This window comes from Myxocyprinus asiaticus, chromosome 38 (genome assembly GCF_019703515.2).
Source record: "Myxocyprinus asiaticus isolate MX2 ecotype Aquarium Trade chromosome 38, UBuf_Myxa_2, whole genome shotgun sequence".
NCBI lineage: Eukaryota > Metazoa > Chordata > Actinopteri > Cypriniformes > Catostomidae > Myxocyprinus > Myxocyprinus asiaticus.
Genome location: NC_059381.1, coordinates 28,345,259 through 28,364,926, shown reverse-complemented (window position 1 = coordinate 28,364,926; position 19,668 = coordinate 28,345,259). Strand labels below are relative to the sequence as shown.

At 39.9% G+C, this 19,668-nt stretch overlaps 1 protein-coding gene across 2 annotated transcripts in view; it reads left to right on the top strand.

Moving 5' to 3' along the window:
* Positions 1–19,668, top strand: part of znf346 (zinc finger protein 346) — a 64,679-nt gene that overhangs the window by 983 nt on the left and 44,028 nt on the right. The window contains exons 3-7 of one of the 2 annotated variants that reach the window (XM_051677745.1): positions 1,576–1,677; positions 1,763–1,910; positions 2,551–2,763; positions 4,565–4,664; positions 4,887–8,088. In XM_051677745.1, the coding sequence (XP_051533705.1) occupies positions 1,576–1,677; positions 1,763–1,910; positions 2,551–2,763; positions 4,565–4,664; positions 4,887–5,022 (699 nt within the window). In that variant the 3' untranslated portion in view covers positions 5,023–8,088. Of the gene's footprint in view, positions 1–1,575; positions 1,678–1,762; positions 1,911–2,550; positions 2,764–4,564; positions 4,665–4,886; positions 8,089–19,668 lie in introns of those variants that run through there. The other variant, XM_051677746.1, reaches the window with a different exon arrangement.

The window sequence follows — 19,668 nt, the reverse complement described above, 5'->3', positions numbered from 1 at the left end:
GTCTTTGTGTTTGTTTTTGAGTTGCCACAGTATGCAATAGACTGGCATGTCTTAAGGTCAATATTAGGTCAAAAATGGCAAAAAAGGAAACAGCTTTCTCTAGAAACTCATCAGTCAATCATTGTATTGAGAAATGAAGGCTATACAATGCTTGAAATTGCCAAAAAACTGAAGATTTCGTACAAAGGTGTACACTACAGTCTTCAAAGACAAAGCACAACTGGCTCTAACAAGGACAGAAAGAGATGTGGAAGGTCAGATGTACAACTAAACAAGAGGATAAGTACATCAGAGTCTCTAGTTTGAGAAATAGACACCTCACATGTCCTCAGCTGACAGCTTCATTGAATTCTACCCGCTCAACACCAGTTTCATGTACAACAGTAAAGAGAAGACTCAGGGGTGCAGGCCTTATGGGAAGAATTGCAAAGAAAAAGCCACTTTTGAAACAGAAAAACAAAAATAGATGGTTAGAGTGGTCAAAGAAACACAGACATTGGACAACAGATAATTGGAAAAGAGTTTTATGGATCTTAACCCCATTGAGCTTTTGTGGGATCAGCTAGACTGTAAGGTGTGTGATAAGTGCTGGACAAGACAGCCACATCTATGGCAAGTGCCCACAGCCCACAGCCACCACCATTGTGTCCTTGAGCAAGGCACTTAACTCCAGGTTGCTCCAGGGGGATTGTCCCTGTAATTAGGGCACTGTAAGTCGCTTTGGATAAAAGCATCTGCCAAATGCATAAATGTAATGTATAATGTATAAGTGATACAGGAAGTGTGGGGTGAAATGTCACCTGAGTATCTGGACAAACTGACAGCTAGAATGCCAAGGATCTGCAAAACTGTCATTGCTGCACGTGGAGGATTTTTTGATGAGAACTCTTTGAAGTAGTTTAAGAAGTTCTGAACATTTTTTTCAAATTGTAATAGTAATTTTTCACGTTATTAATGTCCTGACTATACATTGTGATCAGTTGAATGCCACTTTGGTGAATAAAAGTACCAATTTCTTTCCATAAGAGCAAAATCTGTACATTATTCCAAACTTTTGGCTGCCAGTGTAATTGTGTTGCACATCCCAAGAAACCTCTGAAAACTGGCTGCATTAAAAATAGGAATATAGTCCAGCAATTATCTTCGCATCCAGCTCCCGTGTCACATTGAGAAGTGATCATTCCTATGCCCTGTTCCCTTGTAAATTCTAAAGCACGGATTGTTCTCCCCTCAAAGCGCCCTGCGAAGATATCATCTACGTTGGTGAGAACACAGCCATGTGCGCTGAGCAGGTGTAGGAGGAGGGTGTTCTCATTCTAGAAAGAATTTGATTGGACAAATTTTCAGCAATGTTGTGATGCCATGAATCTTCCAAGGTCTTTTTAGCAGGAAGAGAGAGACTGCACATTTTTAATGTTTAATTTGTTTCAGCTGAAAACAAATTTTGTCAACGGTTTGAAGGACACTATCCTATAGATGACCTTAAAGCTAATAGGCATGGACTTAAAGTAACAAAATGTTAATTTTCTTTAACGTAACAATCTCTAATGTTAACTTGACTGTATTTGTTTGTAGAGCAAAAAGCATGCAAGCAAAGTGCGTCGATACATGAGCATTCATGAAAAGGATGAGCCCTTTGCAAAACGTTTCAAGCCTTCAGATGATGCTGTATGTCAGGTGTGTTGGATAGTAGCAGATTTATTGATTACAGAGCACAGGTATATTTTTGACCTGCATTAATGCCCAATTTAATGTTTTGCAGACAGGTATTGTCGATGAAGGGGACAAGTACAAAGCCTGCCATGTGTGCAACATGACGTTCTCTTCTGCAGTTGTGGCACAATCACATTACCAGGGCAAAGTTCACACCAAGAACCTTCGCTTAAAAAACTTCGGTCCACAGCTTCCTGGTATGAATGCATCTGTTATGCATTACATTACAAAAATGAAATTCTAAAATGACCAAACACACTCACTGTTTAATATCTTCATGTCGGTCGTTCAGCTGCTGAAAAAATTCCAGCGGACAAACATATCAAAAGTAGAACCCTCTGAATGGATCCTACGTTTGTCCATTTTCAATTGAAAAAAATTAAACGTGGCTTATAGATTAAAAATAGGCTAAGGTCGGGGTACTGGGTAGCTCAGTGGTAAAGATGTTGGCTACCACCCCTGGAGTCGCTAGTTTGAATCCCAGGGTGTCCTGAGTGACTCCAGCCAGGTCTCCTAAGCAACCAAATTGGCCCGGTTGCTAGGGAGGGTAGAGTCACATGGGGTAACCTCCTCGTGGTCGCTATAATGTGGTTTGTTCTCGGTGGGGCGTGTGGTGAGTTGAGCGTGGATGGCGTGAAGCCTCCACACGCGCTATGTCTCTGTGTTGACGTTCTCGGACGCGGAGGCAGCTGGGATTCGTCCTCCACCACCCGGACTGAGGCGAATCACTACGCGACCACGAGGACTTCAAAACACATTGGGAATTGCGCATTCCAAATTGGGAGAAAAAGGGACAAAACGCATGACTGACATGCTGTGTTTTGGCTTGTCTCCCAGCACCTCAGCCCAAAGCCCAGGTGAAAAAGGATGAAGGGCTTCCTAAAGGTGAGCAGGGGCCGGCGGAGCAGGACCCCAACCGCTTCTGCACTATCTGCCAGGCCTCTTTCAACAACCCCCTGATGGCTCAGCAGCACTACACTGGCAAGAAACATAAAAAACAGTTGACTAAACACAAGCTAATGGAGACCTATGGACCGTCCACTGCACCAGGTCAGAACATTGAACAATGAAAACCCTAATAAGTTTACTTTCCTCAACTGAATTGAGTAATGGTGTCTCCAAAACGTGTGTAATTAAGTTAAATTAACTTGGTGATCATAAAGAATTAAATTAACTATTTAAGCCATGGTTGCTAGATGCAAGTAGACTAAACTCAGATTTGCTATTTAAATGTTGTTGTTTCTACTTAATAATTTTAATTGAATTGACTCCAATTCAGATCATACAGTAACACCGCTCAAATAAAAAAGATTATAACAGATTCTAGGTCAATTGTTAAAATTAATTCTCCACAGAAATGCATACATGCCTGCACTTCAGTTGCACATGCACAAGGATGGTGATAAAAGGGTCCAATTTGAGCAAAGGGACATCACACGAAACAAATATTTGCCACAATACTACAAAAGAGCTAAACCGCTATGCATTCTTCAAAAACAACTATTTAAATATCTCTGTAAATTCCCTTTGAGTAAGGATTAAATAATTCAGGCGCAAGGGATTATGGGTATTTCCCATAGCCTCAATTTTGTACTTTGTTGTTTTAACACTTAAAATCGCAAGTCTGTGTATTTTTAAGATAAGTTCAAAGAGCATAGATATTTGAGTTATGAGCCCAAAACGTAAAATTTTTCCAGTAATCTCAACATTAGGGTTGACAGTGAAGGGTGTCTCACAAGCAAGAGAACCACAACCTGTATGACCGTGTTTACACCTGGTTTTAAAGAGATAGTTCAGCCAAAAATAAAAAATCGTCACCCTCATGCTGTTTCAAACCTGTATGATTTTATTTCCTCCCTGGAATACAAAAGGAGTGTTAGACTGTATGTTAGGCTACATCCACATTAATCTGTGTACATTTGAAAACTGTTTTCCGTTTTCAAGCGTTTTCCAAAAGTTCCTCATCTACACTGAAACGTATGAAAATGCTTAAATCCCCTTTTTGCGCATGCGAAAAATTGCCACTCCATGTACGGTCTGAAACGCAATTGTCCTCATGTTCCGTCGCCGGACAGCCATTCCTTGTAAACTTCTCATCACCTTGAAGGAATGAAGGAATGCAGTGTGAAGGTTGTACAAAGTAACATTTTATCTTTAACATCGCTATCTAAGCGAAAAGCAGACACAACGCCACTACAACATGGGCCACCATCTTGGTTGTTTTGGGTTAATTGGATCACATGATTGCGTCACACATAACAAATATGTTAGCATTTCTAGATACCTCCGATTTCCCTCTCCACACTACATCGCAAAGATGGTGTTTTCAAATGTGTCCACTTGAGAGAGCGTTTTCGAAAAGCTCCGTTTTCACTGTCAAAAATGCTGTCTCAGTGTGGACTGAAGGCCAAAATGTAGAGAAAAAGATGCGTTTTCAAACAAAAATGTATTATTGTCTAAGTCACCATTCGCTTTCATCTTTTTCCATACAATGAAAGGGTCCCTTTGTGTTCCAGTGAAGTTATTCAGGTTTGGAACAACATGAGGGTGAGTAAATGATGACAGAATTCTCAATTTTGTGTGAACTTTCCCTTAATGATTTGTTCACAAGTAGTCAAGGTTAAATGAAGGTGTAATGGATTGAGTGGTTTGGATTATTCAGACTACATTCAGAGGTCGTCTGAAGCCAATGTGACCACATTGCATGCACATTCGAAGTTCGCATAGGATATTGGTACTCAGGGTTAATAATTTGTATAATTATTAAAGTGAACTGTGACCCGACCTTTTTTGTGTTTTTTGTCACATCAGTAATAATACTGAAATGTTAAATGTCTTGTCATTTTTTTAGCCTCCACTGTTAAGGGCTACCCATGTACTGTGTGCAATATTGAGCTCAACTCCGTGGAGCAGTACCAGGCCCACATCAGCGGTTCCAAACACAAGAACCAGTGGGTATCTCCTTGTTTAGCATGCTACTTGATTGCTCTCTTGACTATAAAGTGGGATAAAATAATTTGCAATGAAAAATACCTATTAATCAGACAATTGCCAATTAAAAAAGCGTTTTCGTTAGTTGTCTCAGACTTTCGGACACCACTGTATCTGCCTATTTAAATGTTCTTTCAGATGAAATATTGGTAACCTAATATTGTATTGCCCCCTTTTGACAGTGGTAGACCTAAGAAAGGGGCAAATGCATTTGTCAGCCCCCCTGAGAACTACCAGCCTGATTTCCAGTATACACCTGAGCAGGATGCCCCAGAGGTCCCAGAGGACTGGGGCAGCTTCAACCAGGGCTATGTGTGATTAGACGCCTTTGCTTCACTGCCCTCTGCTCATCTGTGACAAGCTTCCTCTGTTTAGGCACAGGTCAATATGTGTCTGCACTGTGCGTCTCCTAAGGCCAGCATTTCACCACACTATGTCCCTTCCTTTCCGTTATATCCTTCTTTCACTCTCACACACAGCTGAGGGACCACAACAAACTTCCACAGCAGATTTATGTTCTCTCTTTCTCTGCAAAACTGAAGGCAAAAATGAATAGTGTGCTGCTCTTTTCAGTGTTCAGAGTAGTGTTTTGTTTCATATTTCTCTTTCGTAGATGGAGGTCCAGAAAGCGGTTTTGGTAGAATTTAGGGTATGATGGATACTCCTGTTTGTTGTTTTTATTTAAAAAAAAAAAAAAAAAATTGTGTGTTAAATGAATGTCTTTGGAGTTCAAAGCTGTTGAATTTGATAGTGTGAAAAGTTTGTAAGGACAAATGTCTTTGTTTTGGGGGGCTACAGAGTGCTTTATTTCCTGACTCTTGATTGCTATGTCAATTTTGGAAACAATCATTGTATTTTTAAGTACTTTAAAGGAATAGTTCACAGAATATGAAAATTCTGTCTTTTACCCACTCATGTTGTTCAAAACCTGTATGACTTGAATTCTTCCTTTGAACATAAAAGGGAGATGTTAGGCAGAATGTTAGCCTCAGTCACCATTCACTTTCCATGCATTCCGCCCCACCCCCACCCCCACCCATACAATGAAAGTGAATGGTGACTGAGGCTTTCATTCCATGGAAGAAAGGGCAACATTAGGGAGAGTAAATTATGACAGAATTTTACATTTTGGGTAAAGTATCCCTTTAAATCATTGTTTTGCTTGTCCAAAACTGAGCAGTAGTTTTTTCATTTCACAATGCTCCTTCCCATTTCTCTGTAAAAGTAAACGTTTTAGTAGGAGGCACAGTTTGATTTAATACACATAGAGATTTAACCTTAAAAGTGGTGCTTGAGTGCTAACATCCAATGTTGCACAAAAATGGTGGAGTTTGTCCTAGTGAATAAAACTGTCAAATCATAGTAAATTAATGCCAGGTCATGGGAGAGATATTTATTTAGTTTTCAGTTTAGGGACAGACACCTAAGTTCATCTTGACATGTCAAATCTCATGATGTAGATTCTAGCATTATACCTGTTCTGCTTTTACTAAATCAAACTAGTAACAAATTTATTAGTTAAACTTACTTGTATATAAGTTGAAAGCCTCCTTTTAGTGTTTAATGCAAAAAAAGCTCTAAAATTTCAAGTATGACATGAAAATTCTAGGAGTTTGAGTATTTTTGAGCATATGTGTAATACAGATCTTATGGCTTGCATCATTTATTTTTGTGATGTACATTGCAGATGGCCCTTGGTATACATAACGGATGCTTATACTGTGTAAAGATTTAAGCTTTGAGAAATCAAGAATAGTTCAATTAATGCTTAGCGTCTCCATATTAGACTTAAGATCATGAAGTTTTATTTGGGGCTTAAGTTGTTTTGAATGGTTACTGCGTTGCTTTGTCATGAACTGAATGTGAGAAAGACCGTTAGTGTTTTTACTGTATGTTCTCAAAGGACTAGTTTTTACTGTATTGTTTCCATGTTGTGTTAAGACATGTGCCGGAAAGCTTGTTAAAGGGATAGTTCACGCAAAAAATAATATTCTGTCATTTACTCACCATCATGTTGATCCAAACCCATTTGAGATGTCAGGCAGACTTATAGCCTTCTCTCAGTCTTTTTTTGCATACAATGAAAGTGAATGGGGACTGAAGCTAACATTCTGCCTGACATCTCCTTTTATGTCTCATGGAAGAAAGAAGGTCATAGGGGTTTGGGACAATGTGAGGGTGAGTAAATGATGACAATTTTCATTTTTTGATGAACTATCCCTTTAATACAAACTGAAAGAAATACTATCAGCGATTACAATAGCTCAGCATTGTAATGCACGGCCTGCAGATGAACTCCTGGATCCCGCAATGTTCTATTAACAGTTGTTGTTGCATTGCATTGAAGTCTTCAAAGCAGCATAACAGCAATTATGTGCTGAAATAAGGCCTTCAAACTTAATATAATTAGTAGAGTGTTTGTGTTTTTATTGGTCAATTTTCTTTTTAACAGACAGTGTGAGCCTAAAGAGATGTTACTTTTCATGTAGTAAAATGTTTTTGAAAAAAAAGCAAGTAGTCATTTGTGTTTCAATATGCTGCACTTAGACAAATTACTCTGATGTACCTCAAAGGGACTCTATGCATTCAAATATGTTCTGTATTTTTTTTGCATTTCTTATTCTGCAGTCAACATAATATGTAGGTCAAGGTTTTTTGCACCCAAAACAACAGTAATTTTTGTCTTGCATGACCATTTTCCACCCTTTCTTTGACTCTGACTTAAAGGAATATTCGGGGTTCCTCGACTTTTTATATATATATATATATATAAAGAAAAGGGGGAATCGGTCTAAAAGAATATTAATATTTGTGGTAATAAACATTATGCCACGAATGCTTTTTAATTGAGATTAACATTAAGAAAGGGTATTATTGCAACTGTACGTTTAAGACTTCTATATATAAATCTGTGGAGTAGTGTAACTCACATTTTGTTCATCTGGATGGGCCATGTTAATGAATACTGAGGTACTAGGTTTAGATGTATTAATGTGGGTAATTATGTTATTAATGTGCCTGTTGATGTGATGTCATAACCATGACAATTTCTGAATTTACCTTTTTTGCATCTTATTTTTCATAAAGAATATTAGTGGACTGAGTAAGGAGCTTTGTGCTGTGAATGTTAGGCAAAATATGTCCACATAGTACGTCACACTCTTACTCAAAAGAGCAAAGAAAATTGTTTCTTTCAAAAGTTTTCTTTACAAAAGGATGTGTATGTTGGGACCTTGTCCTCTAGATGGCACACTTTGCAAACGGGGGTCCTTGGCTTTTCACAACTGACCCTTTGCTTGTTTCCCACTTGTGGTGAGAGGGGTTTGGTCCAATGTATGCCTAATATATAATTTGTTATTCATTGAAATACACACTTCATACATCTATTCTAGTCTTCTCATTATCTTATAAGAATATTTCATACTCATAATGTAGATAGAACAGAAATCATTATAATACTTAGGGTATTAGTAGCACAAAAACTCCATTATCTTATCAGTTTATATGTTGTTCCTTACTGTTTAAACACTGATTTAACATACATAAGTTGCCATAGTGCTGATACGATTGAAGAATAACCGTTCTCGACTGTTTCCCGCTCGCACAAGAGTACACTTCTGTTCTCATCACCCAAGCTCTCGTTCATTAATAAAACGGGATTGTTAGCTGAATGCCAAACAAGGCACAAAACCACACAACCGTCCTGATGAACCAACTCCTGGTTCCTGTCATGGGAGACTATTAAAAAATATGTCATTTCAATTACCCCTATTCTGTGCTATCCAGAGCCGAGGTCTTTTATTACAGACACTGACTCGTGCACATGCACACACACACACATAAAAAATGTGTTGAAAAGAAGAGGAAGTCTTAAGGACTTTCAAAGCACCATTGGCGGGGAAAGCCTCTTGTGCCTGGAGAATGGGAGCTAGATGAATAACGCGCACAGGGAAACAGCCTCTGACACAAAGTGGACTGGAGTAGCACATTCTGTCGAACGAGAGGGTCGACTTCTTGAGGGAGTGAGGGGTATGTGGGGGGAACCTGGAGGTACTCGGGAGCCCGAGCCCTGCTCTTAATGAGAAATTCCTGGGGATTTGGAGGGGTGCAGAGGTCTTCATTTTCTCACTGCGCCCACAGGCTCCTGGAAATGGGAGGTGTGGGGTCCTTTTGAGTCTTTGGGGGGTGAAGGAGGGGTGCACTATTGAGATGAGGATTGTGGGGGGTGGGTGGAGGTATGTGGTGAGATTATGTATATGAGCTTGGGGCTCACATGCGGGGCGCCACCTCTCCGAGCTGGGGCGTGGGGGGGTTTCGAGAAGGTGGAGGTGTCCCTCTGAGAGCTAATTCGCAGAGTGTCTAATTAAAAGAATAAGCAAGAAAGATAAAAAACCTCATGTGCAGCTGGGCCACTAGGAGCTCCGTGAGGAGGCCCCGGGACTCCTTACATTCTTACCATACAGTGCTGAAGGAGGCATCTTGGCCCAAGCCCTGAATCAGCGGGGCTGGACATTGTGTGAGGAGAACTGCTGAGCTCCTGCTTGGAGCAAGTACAAATAAACCCCACTGGGTCACTGAAGGCTGTCCGAGCCTGGGGATGAAGTGCCTCTCTAGGACGCTGTCCCGAAGGACCTCTGCTTGTGAGAAGGAGCCAAGCCGAGAATGCATTTAGAGCCCGGACACAAAGCCCAACGTGGTGCACGCCATAAAAATTAGCTAAAGACTAGTGGCGCTGACAATGCACATCTTTACAGAAATCACATCATAAAGTGTCGATTTTAGATTTAGTTTAGCACTGTAGGTGGTGAAAAATGCAGAGCTAATGACTATTTGTAGGGATCTTCTTTGATGCAACACCACTGAGACTCATAAAAGCCGTCTTTATTCTTCATGTCCAGTGTGGGCTGCAGTTTACACAGACACTCCCTAGTCTCTATAGTTTACCAAAATCACAGCTCTGAGAAAATTTCAAGGAAAACCAAAGATTAGACAGTCTCGGACTTGGTCTTCGTTTAGCTTTGTGTACAGATAAAGGTATATCTGACGCTTTCGCTTTCCAATATTAAAGCTGTCTTGTGGAAGCGTGTAATTCCAACCTGGTCTTGCAGAATCACGTTATTATACCTACATTTTGGCTAAATTATTTTTATTTGAGATAATGTATATGAGCTTGGGGCTCATATGCGGGGCGCCACCTCTCCGAGCTGGGGCATAGGAATGGGGGGGGGGCTTTTCGAGAAGGTGGAGGTGTCTCTCTGAGAGCGAATTCTCAGAGTGTCTAATTAAAAGAATAAGCATGAAAGATGATAAACCTCAAGTGCAGCTGGGCTACTAGGAGCTCCATGAGGAGCCCCCGGGCTTTTACATTCTTACCATACAGTGCTGAAGGAGGCGTCTCAGCCCAAGCCCTGAACCAGCGGGGCTGGACATTGTGTGAGGATTACTGCTGAGCTCCTTCTCGGACCAAGTACAACCAAACCCCACTAGGTCACTAAAGGCTCTCTGAGCCTGGGGATGAAGTGCCCCTCTAGGATGTTGTCCCGAAGGAGCACTGCTTGTGAGAAGGAGCCAAGCCGAGAATGCGTTTAGAGCCCGGACACAAAGCCCAACGTGGTGCACACCATAAAAATGAGCTAAACACTAGTGCCACTGACAATGCACATCTTTACAGAAATCACATCACAGAGTGTCGATTTTAGATTTAGTTTAGTGCTGTAGGTGGTGAAAAATGCAGAGCTAATGACTGTTTGTAGGGATCTTCTTAGATGCAAGACCACTGAGACTCATAAAAGCAATCTTTATTCTTCATGTCCATTGTGGGCTGCAATTTAAACAGTCACTCCCTAGTCTCTATCGTTGACCAAAACCACAACTCTGAGAAAATTTCAAGGAAAACCAAAGGTTAGACAGCCTCGGACTTGGTCTGCGTTTATCTTTGTGTACAGATAAAGGTATATCTGACGCTTTTGCTTTCCACTGTTAAAGCTGTCTTGTGGAAGCATGTAATTCCAACCTGGTCTCGCAGAATCACGTTACTATACCTACATTTTGGCTAAATTATTTTTACGTGGCTCCTTGTCACAGTTTCCTGGTGCAGTGAATGCTAGGGGCTCTAGAACAACAATGACTTTTATACGCTTTCACGTATATCACGAGATTATCAGTTTATAAAGACTTACTTTTTGCCCATCTTATGACATCTAAACACTTTATAGTGCCTGACTTGTCGATACATTTAAACGTTAGCATCACACAAATAACTACATTTATAAGCTTGTTCGATTGGGAACAAACTGCGTAATTGATAGAGCGTTGCACTAGTGATGCAAAAGGACCAGAAGAGCAACCTAGATGACACCTGAGCCAAAAATGTTATAGAAGAAACACAAAATGCCATTGTTGTTTCAGCAATTGTGTTATTCATCTTACATTTGCTTTTTTATGACACTATCGGTTAGGTTTAAGTTTTGTGGTAGGGAGGTAGGTTTTGTTGATTTAAAACTCAATAGAGGATTAACTTAAAATTTCAGCCTGATCTAATGAACATTACGTGACTGTGGCAACATTTTTGCAAAACGAAATGACATGCTTTATTACACGTTTTGCTGTAGTTTCCTAGTGAAATGTCCAGTGGGGGGCGCCAAAAGCGAGTGAAATGATGTTATGATCAGACAAGATTTTTCAGGTGAATATTAGTTGGTATTAATGAGTAAAATGTACCTAACTTGAACTTAAACAATAGTGATCTAAAATGAAATGAAAGGTGAACAAAACAGGTATTCTTACCCTAAACCAACACCTAAACCTTACCAAAAGTGTTGTAAAATAAAATAGGACATGAAAAGCCCATTTTCATGTCATCATCTGGTGTCACCTCTATGACACTTTCAGCTCACATGTCAGCTTTCCCGTTCTACCAAGTCCAGAGTCCAACACTTTATCAGGTGAACTACCGAAGAAGCTAATCACATTGGAATATGTTTGTAAATGTAGGTGGGTCTGTAATACAAGCGTTTTTCAAATGATGTATTAGAGTAAAAGTGTTTCGATATCATAACATAGTAGTGTGTGAGTAATAGAGCAAAAAATATGTGTTTATTAAGTCATAATCAGCTTTTGTAGTTGTGATTTGTGTGAAAGTCAAGAAAATGCACAGTTGTTGTTGCGCCTCTAGTGTTTATTTCACCAGGAAGCTGCAGCGAAATGTAGAAATTGGCACTTAAAATTCAGTTTGCTAAAATTTTGTTATAGCATCATTCATTCTATGAGACTAGGTTGAAAAATTTCTCTCACTTTTAGGCCCACACAGTGGACATTTCACCTCGGTACAGCAGCGATATGTAAAAAGGAGCCACATAATATAATTTTGCAAAAATGTCACCACAGTCTCATAACTTTCATGATATCAGGCCCTATAATTCAGAATTCCTCATTTAAGCAGATTGTATGTGTTCTGCTATTCTGATTGTGAGAACTTTTAACATCTACATAAATCATAAATGTTCTAAGATACTGGCTACATAGTGACCCAACAATACTCAACATGGCTATATTCACAGCAAACTCAACACTGAAATGGATGAACAAGCCTGACAAGAAAGCTATCCAGGCCAAGTCAATGGTGTCACTCAATGGAAATGCCTGTTGATATCTCCAATCACTCTTTTTTGGACGTGCACTTTGCTCTCTCTCTCAGATCTCTGCTGACCTGATTCGTCCGAGCTCGGCCCATCGCCAATGTCTTGTCTCCAGGCCAGAGCAAAGGGCAGACCTGTGGGGCAGCAAAACGAAGGTGTCTCAGCAGCAGACTGAATTAGTCTGTCCAACCCTTCATTCACAGACAAATGCCAGAGGTCTCAATTTGGCCTCTGCACAAAGACACCGAACTACTGAAGCAGCATTCTCCAGTCAGAACTATAAACATCCTTTCCCTATATGTCAGACGTTTGGCACCAGTTCCTTCCTCTCCTATATCTCACGTGTAAAATTAATTAGTTTATTAAGGTGGGGAAAAAAAGTGTGCGCCGCCTCTTGGTTGTTTCCAGACAGGTTTAATGTGCATTTAAAGCCTGACAATGGTTCGCTCATTCATATGCAAAAGTGAGGTATATGGAGCAAGCCAGTTTTTGTGGTCAGTGACTCGGATACCAATTGAGGGGCAGTGGTGCATGACGAGAGGCCCTGTTCCTGCCTGTTGTAGCTTTCTCTCTCCCATTAAAAAAGAGAGGCTGGTCTCTACCCGGTGGGGTGGAGTGGGGGGAGAGGACACAGAACACAGCCGTGAAATGGCGCTTGTAAAGGACTGGCACCAGCCCCCTCATTGAGATGTCAATCTGAATTGTGGTTCTGTGGGATGAGGCCTGTCATATCGCTGTTGATGAGACAGTAGAGGGTTTAGGGCACCTCGCTGGTGTGGGTGGACTACGGCTGGTCAGGACCGATGCTGCTGAGAGCCTTTTCCTTTCCACTGGTTAAAATGCCAAAAAAAAAAAAAAAAAAAAAATTATATATATATTAATATATATACAGTATATATATGTTATTACTATGTTTGTCCTTTTTTTTTCATCTTCTGTTTTTTGAGTATTTTGTCTTATTTTCCAGTAAAAATATCAGAACATACTTAAAACAAGAAAAAATTACTTGAAAAGTAGAATGGCATAAAGATATTAAGTCTTGCTTTCAGGGAAATCTAACACTTCACTTTCAAAATGTGGTAATGGAGATTTACAGTAAAGAAGGACTTCAATATTAATCTGTTTCTCACACACACCTATCATTTCACTTCTGAAGACATGGATTTAAACACTGGAGTCATATGTATTACTTCTATGCTGCCTTTCTGTGCTTTTTTTTAGCTTGAAAGGTCTGGTCACCATTCACTTGCATTGTATGGACCCACAGAGCTGAGATAATCTTCTAAAAATCTTCGTGTTTTACAGAAGAAGTCAGACACATCTGGGATGGCATGAGGGTGAGTAAATTATGAGAGAATTTTCATTTTGGGGGAACTATTCCTTTAAGCAAATAAATGCATGAACAAACAGTCTGCCCATCGTAACATTGCATATAATAAACGCATAAATCTGTTTACATTACAAATCATGTAAAACTGTATTGTATCTGATGTTTTTATGAAATTAAGTCGTCTATAATTTATTATCATATATACTGTATTTTCACCTGCATTTATATCCGTAAATTCTGTGGGATGATGCTTGCGGAGATGGTGCTTCTGGTTTGAAGTACTTCCTGCCTGAGCCGACACATTTTTGCGACAAACCTTACAAACTGGGTAACTGAGAAACATTTATGGTACCACCTGGGTCTTTAACATATCCAAAGTGTTGCACTACGGAATTCAAAAACTTTGGTGGGGGAAATAAAGTTTCAGGCTTCGACATGTCCGTGTGCTACACTGTTCAACACTGCATTACGCTACACTCACAAAACGCACGTCATCTTAACAATGGAATGACGGTTAAATGCAAAGTGAGGAAGTCGCAATATAGAGATTTATTTTATACATATATAATGCTGTGTAAATGTAGCCGATTCTGTATCATTTCAATTGATTTGGATTTTAGAAAAGTTCCGAAAAAATTAAAAGACTTTATATTCATGCAACACCGTGAATGAGAAGATGTCAACGGTATGAAAACCGTCTGTTTTAAAACGAGGTACATCATGAAACCATGAAACCGTTACATCCCTAGTTGACATTATATTGTCATGGCAATGAAATTGTAAAATTGTCTATAACTTTACACAGAAAAGTTTAGTAAGCGATTTTATCACACTAAAATCATGTTAACACACATATTGTTTATGTCTTGTAGCTATACTTTTGAAACAGTGAGTATTTTTTGTGATTAACATTTTTATTAATTTTCAAAACAAAGAAAAACAAAACATATATACAGTGATTCAACATTAACACCCACTACTTCCCCTCCCCGATCAAGAACCCCACCCCAAACGAACATCCCAGTGATCTTACATAAGTACACACATTTACAGAGAATAAAATAATATATATATATATACATACATACACACACACACACACACATATATACAGGTGCATCTCAATAAATTAGAATGTCGTGGAAAAGTTCATTTATTTCAGTAATTCAACTCAAATTGTGAAACTCGTGTATTAAATAAATTCAATGCACACAGACTGAAGTAGTTTAAGTCTTTGGTTCTTTTAATTGTGATGATTTTGGCTCACATTTAACAAAAACCCACCAATTCACTATCTCAACAAATTAGAATATGGTGACATGCCAATCAGCTAATCAACTCAAAACACCTGCAAAGGTTTCCTGAGCCTTCAAAATGGTCTCTCAGTTTGGTTAACTAGGTTACACAATCATGGGGAAGACTGCTGATCTGACAGTTGTCCAGAAGACAATCATTGACACCCTTCACAAGGAGGGTAAGCCACAAACATTCATTGCCAAAGAAGCTGGCTGTTCACAGAGTGCTGTATCCAAGCATGTTAACAGAAAGTTGAGTGGAAGGAAAAAGTGTGGAAGAAAAAGATGCACAACCAACCGAGAGAACCGCAGCCTTATGAGGATTGTCAAGCAAAATTGATTCAAGAATTTGGGTGAACTTCACAAGGAATGGACTGAGGCTGGGGTCAAGGCATCAAGAGCCACCACACACAGACATGTCAAGGAATTTGGCTACAGTTGTCGTATTCCTCTTGTTAAGCCACTCCTGAACCACAGACAACGTCAGAGGCGTCTTACCTGGGCTAAGGAGAAGAAGAACTGGACTGTTGCCCAGTGGTCCAAAGTCCTCTTTTCAGATGAGAGCAAGTTTTGTATTTCATTTGGAAACCAAGGTCCTAGAGTCTGGAGGAAGGGTGGAGAAGCTCATAGCCCTAGTTGCTTGAAGTCCAGTGTTAAGTTTCCACAGTCTGTGATGATTTGGGGTGCAATGTCATCTGCTGGTGTTGGTCCATTGTGTTTTTTGAAAACCAAAGTCACTGCACCCGTTTACCAAGAAATTTTGGAGCACTTCATGCTTCCTTCTGCTGACCAGCTTTTTAAAGATGCTGATTTCATTTTCCAGCAGGATTTGGCACCTGCCCACACTGCCAAAAGCACCAAAAGTTGGTTAAATGACCATGGTGTTGGTGTGCTTGACTGGCCAGCAAACTCACCAGATCTGAACCCCATAGAGAATCTATGGGGTATTGTCAAGAGGAAAATGAGAAACAAGAGACCAAAAAATGCAGATGAGCTGAAGGCCACTGTCAAAGAAACCTGGGCTTCCATACCACCTCAGCAGTGCCACAAACTGATCACCTCCATGCTACGCCGAATTGAGGCAGTAATTAAAGCAAAATGAGCCCCTACCAAGTATTGAGTACATGTACAGTAAATGAACATACTTTCCAGAAGGCCAACAATTCACTAAAAATGTTTTTTTTTTTTTATTGGTCTTATGATGTATTCTAATTTTTTGAGATAGTGAATTGGTGGGTTTTTGTTAAATGTGAGCCAAAATCATCACAATTAAAAGAACCAAAGACTTAAACTACTTCAGTCTGTGTGCATTGAATTTATTTAATACACAAGTTTCACAATTTGAGTTGAATTACTGAAATAAATGAACTTTTCCACGACATTCTAATTTATTGAGATGCACCTGTATATATATATATATATATATATATATATATATATATATATATATATATATATATACATACACACACACACACACATATACACATACATACACATACATACATAAACATATACAACACATACACACACACACACACACATATATATATATATATACATGCACACACACACACACACACACACACATATACACATACATACACATACATACATAAACATATACACACACACACACACACACACATATATATATATATATATATATATATATATATATACACACATACATACACATATACATACACATACACCTATAATAAACATACAACTCTAAACTATACCTCTCTCCTAGCCCATTCTCTCTCCTCCAATTCCAGGTTTAAATCTTTCTCCCATAATCTCTTGAGAGTGGTTGAGACTCCGTCCCCCAGACTCTGAATTAATAAGGAGTAATACACCCATGCCTCATGGCCCTTTCCAAAAGCAGAAATCACCACTCCTAGAGTATCTGCTGCTTTAGGGGGGTGTATGCTACTCCCAAAAAATAGTACAGAGCAAATGGCATAACTGAAGATACCTAAAAAACTGAGATATGGGGATCCCAAAATATTGAACCAGATTTTCAAAGGATCTCATCACACCGCTCTCGTAAAGATCACAGAGTGAATTAACCCCCCTCGCAATCCACTCTGACCAACAAAAAGGGGACTTATTAATGCATAGTTTGGGGTTTAGCCATAGGCTTGAGGCAACATTTAGATAAATATCTGAATTAAAAACTCTGGACACTTTTGTCCATACTGAGAGTAAATGTGAAATAATGGGGTGTGATTTAACTTCTCTTAGTTTGATGGAAAGGCTGTGCAATGGCAAAATAGGGGCAAGGAGTTCTTGTTCAATGCAGAACCAGGGAGGGGCTCTTTCAGGTGGAATCGACCAATGAGGCAAATGTCTGAGACCGAATGCATAATAATAAAACAAAATCTTGGGTAGGCCTATCCCACTATTGTCAATCGGCCTATGTAATTTATTGAAAAGTAGTCTGGGTCGCTTACCACTCCAAATGAAAGACTTCACTATGCTATCAAATTGCTTGAAATAAGAGAGAGGGACATCTACAGGGAGAGACTGAAGCAGGTAGTTGAATTTTGTAATACAATTCATTTTAATATCATTAACCTTCCCAATCATCGATAAATGTAATGAAGCCCACCTGTCTACATCGCTCGAAAACCGTTTTATTAAAGGGTCAAAATTAACTCTGACTAAATCAGACAAATTTGTTGGGAATAAAATGCCCAAATACTTAATGCCCTGTTTGGGCCACTGGAAGGCGCCTGGCTGGAAGGCCGTTACTGGACAGTATGCTGTCAAAGCCAAAGCTTCGGATTTAGACCAATTGACTTTGTATCCTGAGAACTTGGAAAAGGAATTAATAATTCTGTGGAGGCAAGGCATAGATCTAGTGGGGTCGGAAACGAATAATAAAATATTATCTGCATAAAGCAGAAGCTTATGCGCCACACCTCCCGCCATCAGCCCTGGAAAATCATCATCTTTTCTTATCGCGGCTGCTAATGGTTCCAGGGCAAGACAGAACAATAATGGGGAAAGAGGGCAACCCTGACAGGTGCCCCTATCCAGAGTAAAATAATCTGAAATTAATCCATTTGTTTGTACCACTGCTACAGTGTGTCTATAAAGTAACTTGATCCAACCAATAAATGTACTCCCGAACCCATACATTTCCAAAATCTTAAAAAGATAATCCCATTCTACCATATCAAATGCCTTTTCGGCATCAAGTGAGATGGCAGCGACTGCAGTCTGATCATTCGCCACTGACCACATGATATTGATGAGACGCCTGATGTTATCAGAAGAGCTGCGGCCCCGAATAAATCCCACCTGATCTATATGTATAAGAGATGTCATAACTTTACTTAATCGGTTAGCCAAAATTTTAGTCAGAATTTTTACATCTAGCTGGATCAGGGAAATTGGACGGTAACTTTTACACTCGCTTGGATCTTTGTCCTTTTTAAGAATCAGGCTGATCCTGGCTTGTGTCATGGTTGGTGCAAGCTTTCCATTCTTTAATGATTCAGTATAAACTTCAACAAAAGTGGAGCCAGTTCTGTAGCATAAGATCTAAAAAATTCAGCGGCAAAACCATCTGGCCCCGGAGCCTTACCAGTAGGTAGGGACTTGATTACCTCGTCAAGTTCCTCCAGGGTTATCTCAGAATAAAGAGAGTTTTTTTTTGCTCATTCGTCAGTTTAGAGAGTTCTAATGGTTCCACAAAGTTTCTAATATCCTCATCAGTAGATGAAGATGTGGAACTATAAAGATCAATATAGAATTCTTTAAAAGCATTATTAATATCAATGGCTGAGGTAAAAATTTCACCACCAGCAGATTTCACTGAGGGAATAGTAGAAAAAGACTCTCTCTACTTTATATACACTATATTGCCAAAAGTATTCGCTCACCCATCCAAATAATTGAATTCAGGTGTTCCAATCACTTCCATGGCCACAGGTGTATAAAATGAAGCACCTAGGCATGCAGACTGCTTCTACAAACATTTGTGAAAGAATGGGCCGCTCTCAGGAGCTCAGTGAATTCCAGTGTGGTACTGTGATAGGATGCCACCTGTGCAACAAGTCCAGTCGTGAAATTTCCTCGCTACTAAATATTCCACAGTCAACTGTCAGTGGTATTATAACAAAGTGGAAGCGATTGGGAATGACAGCAACTCAGCCACGTAAAATGACAGAGCGGGGTCAGCGGATGCTGAGGCGCATAGTGCGCAGAGGACGCCAACTTTCTGCAGAGTCAATCGCTACAGACCTCCAAAGTTCATGTGGCCTTCAGATTAGCTCAAGAACAGTGCATAGAGAGCTTCATGGAATGGGTTTCCATGGCCGAGCAGCTGCATCCAAGCCATACATCACCAAGTGCAATGCAAAGTGTCGGATGCAGTGGTGTAAAGCACGCCGCCACTGGACTCTAGAGCAGTGGAGACGCGTTCTCTGGAGTGACGAATCACGCTTCTCCATCTGGCAATCTGATGGACGAGTCTGGGTTTGGCGTTTGCCAGGAGAATGGTATTTGTCTGACTGCATTGTGCCAACTGTGAAGTTTAGTGGAGGAGGGATTATGGTGTAGGGTTGTTTTTCAGGAGCTGGGCTTGGCCCCTTAGTTCCAGTGAAAGGAACTCTGAATGCTTCAGCATACCAAGAGATTTTGGACAATTTCATGCTCCCAACTTTGTGGGAACAGTTTGGGGATGGCC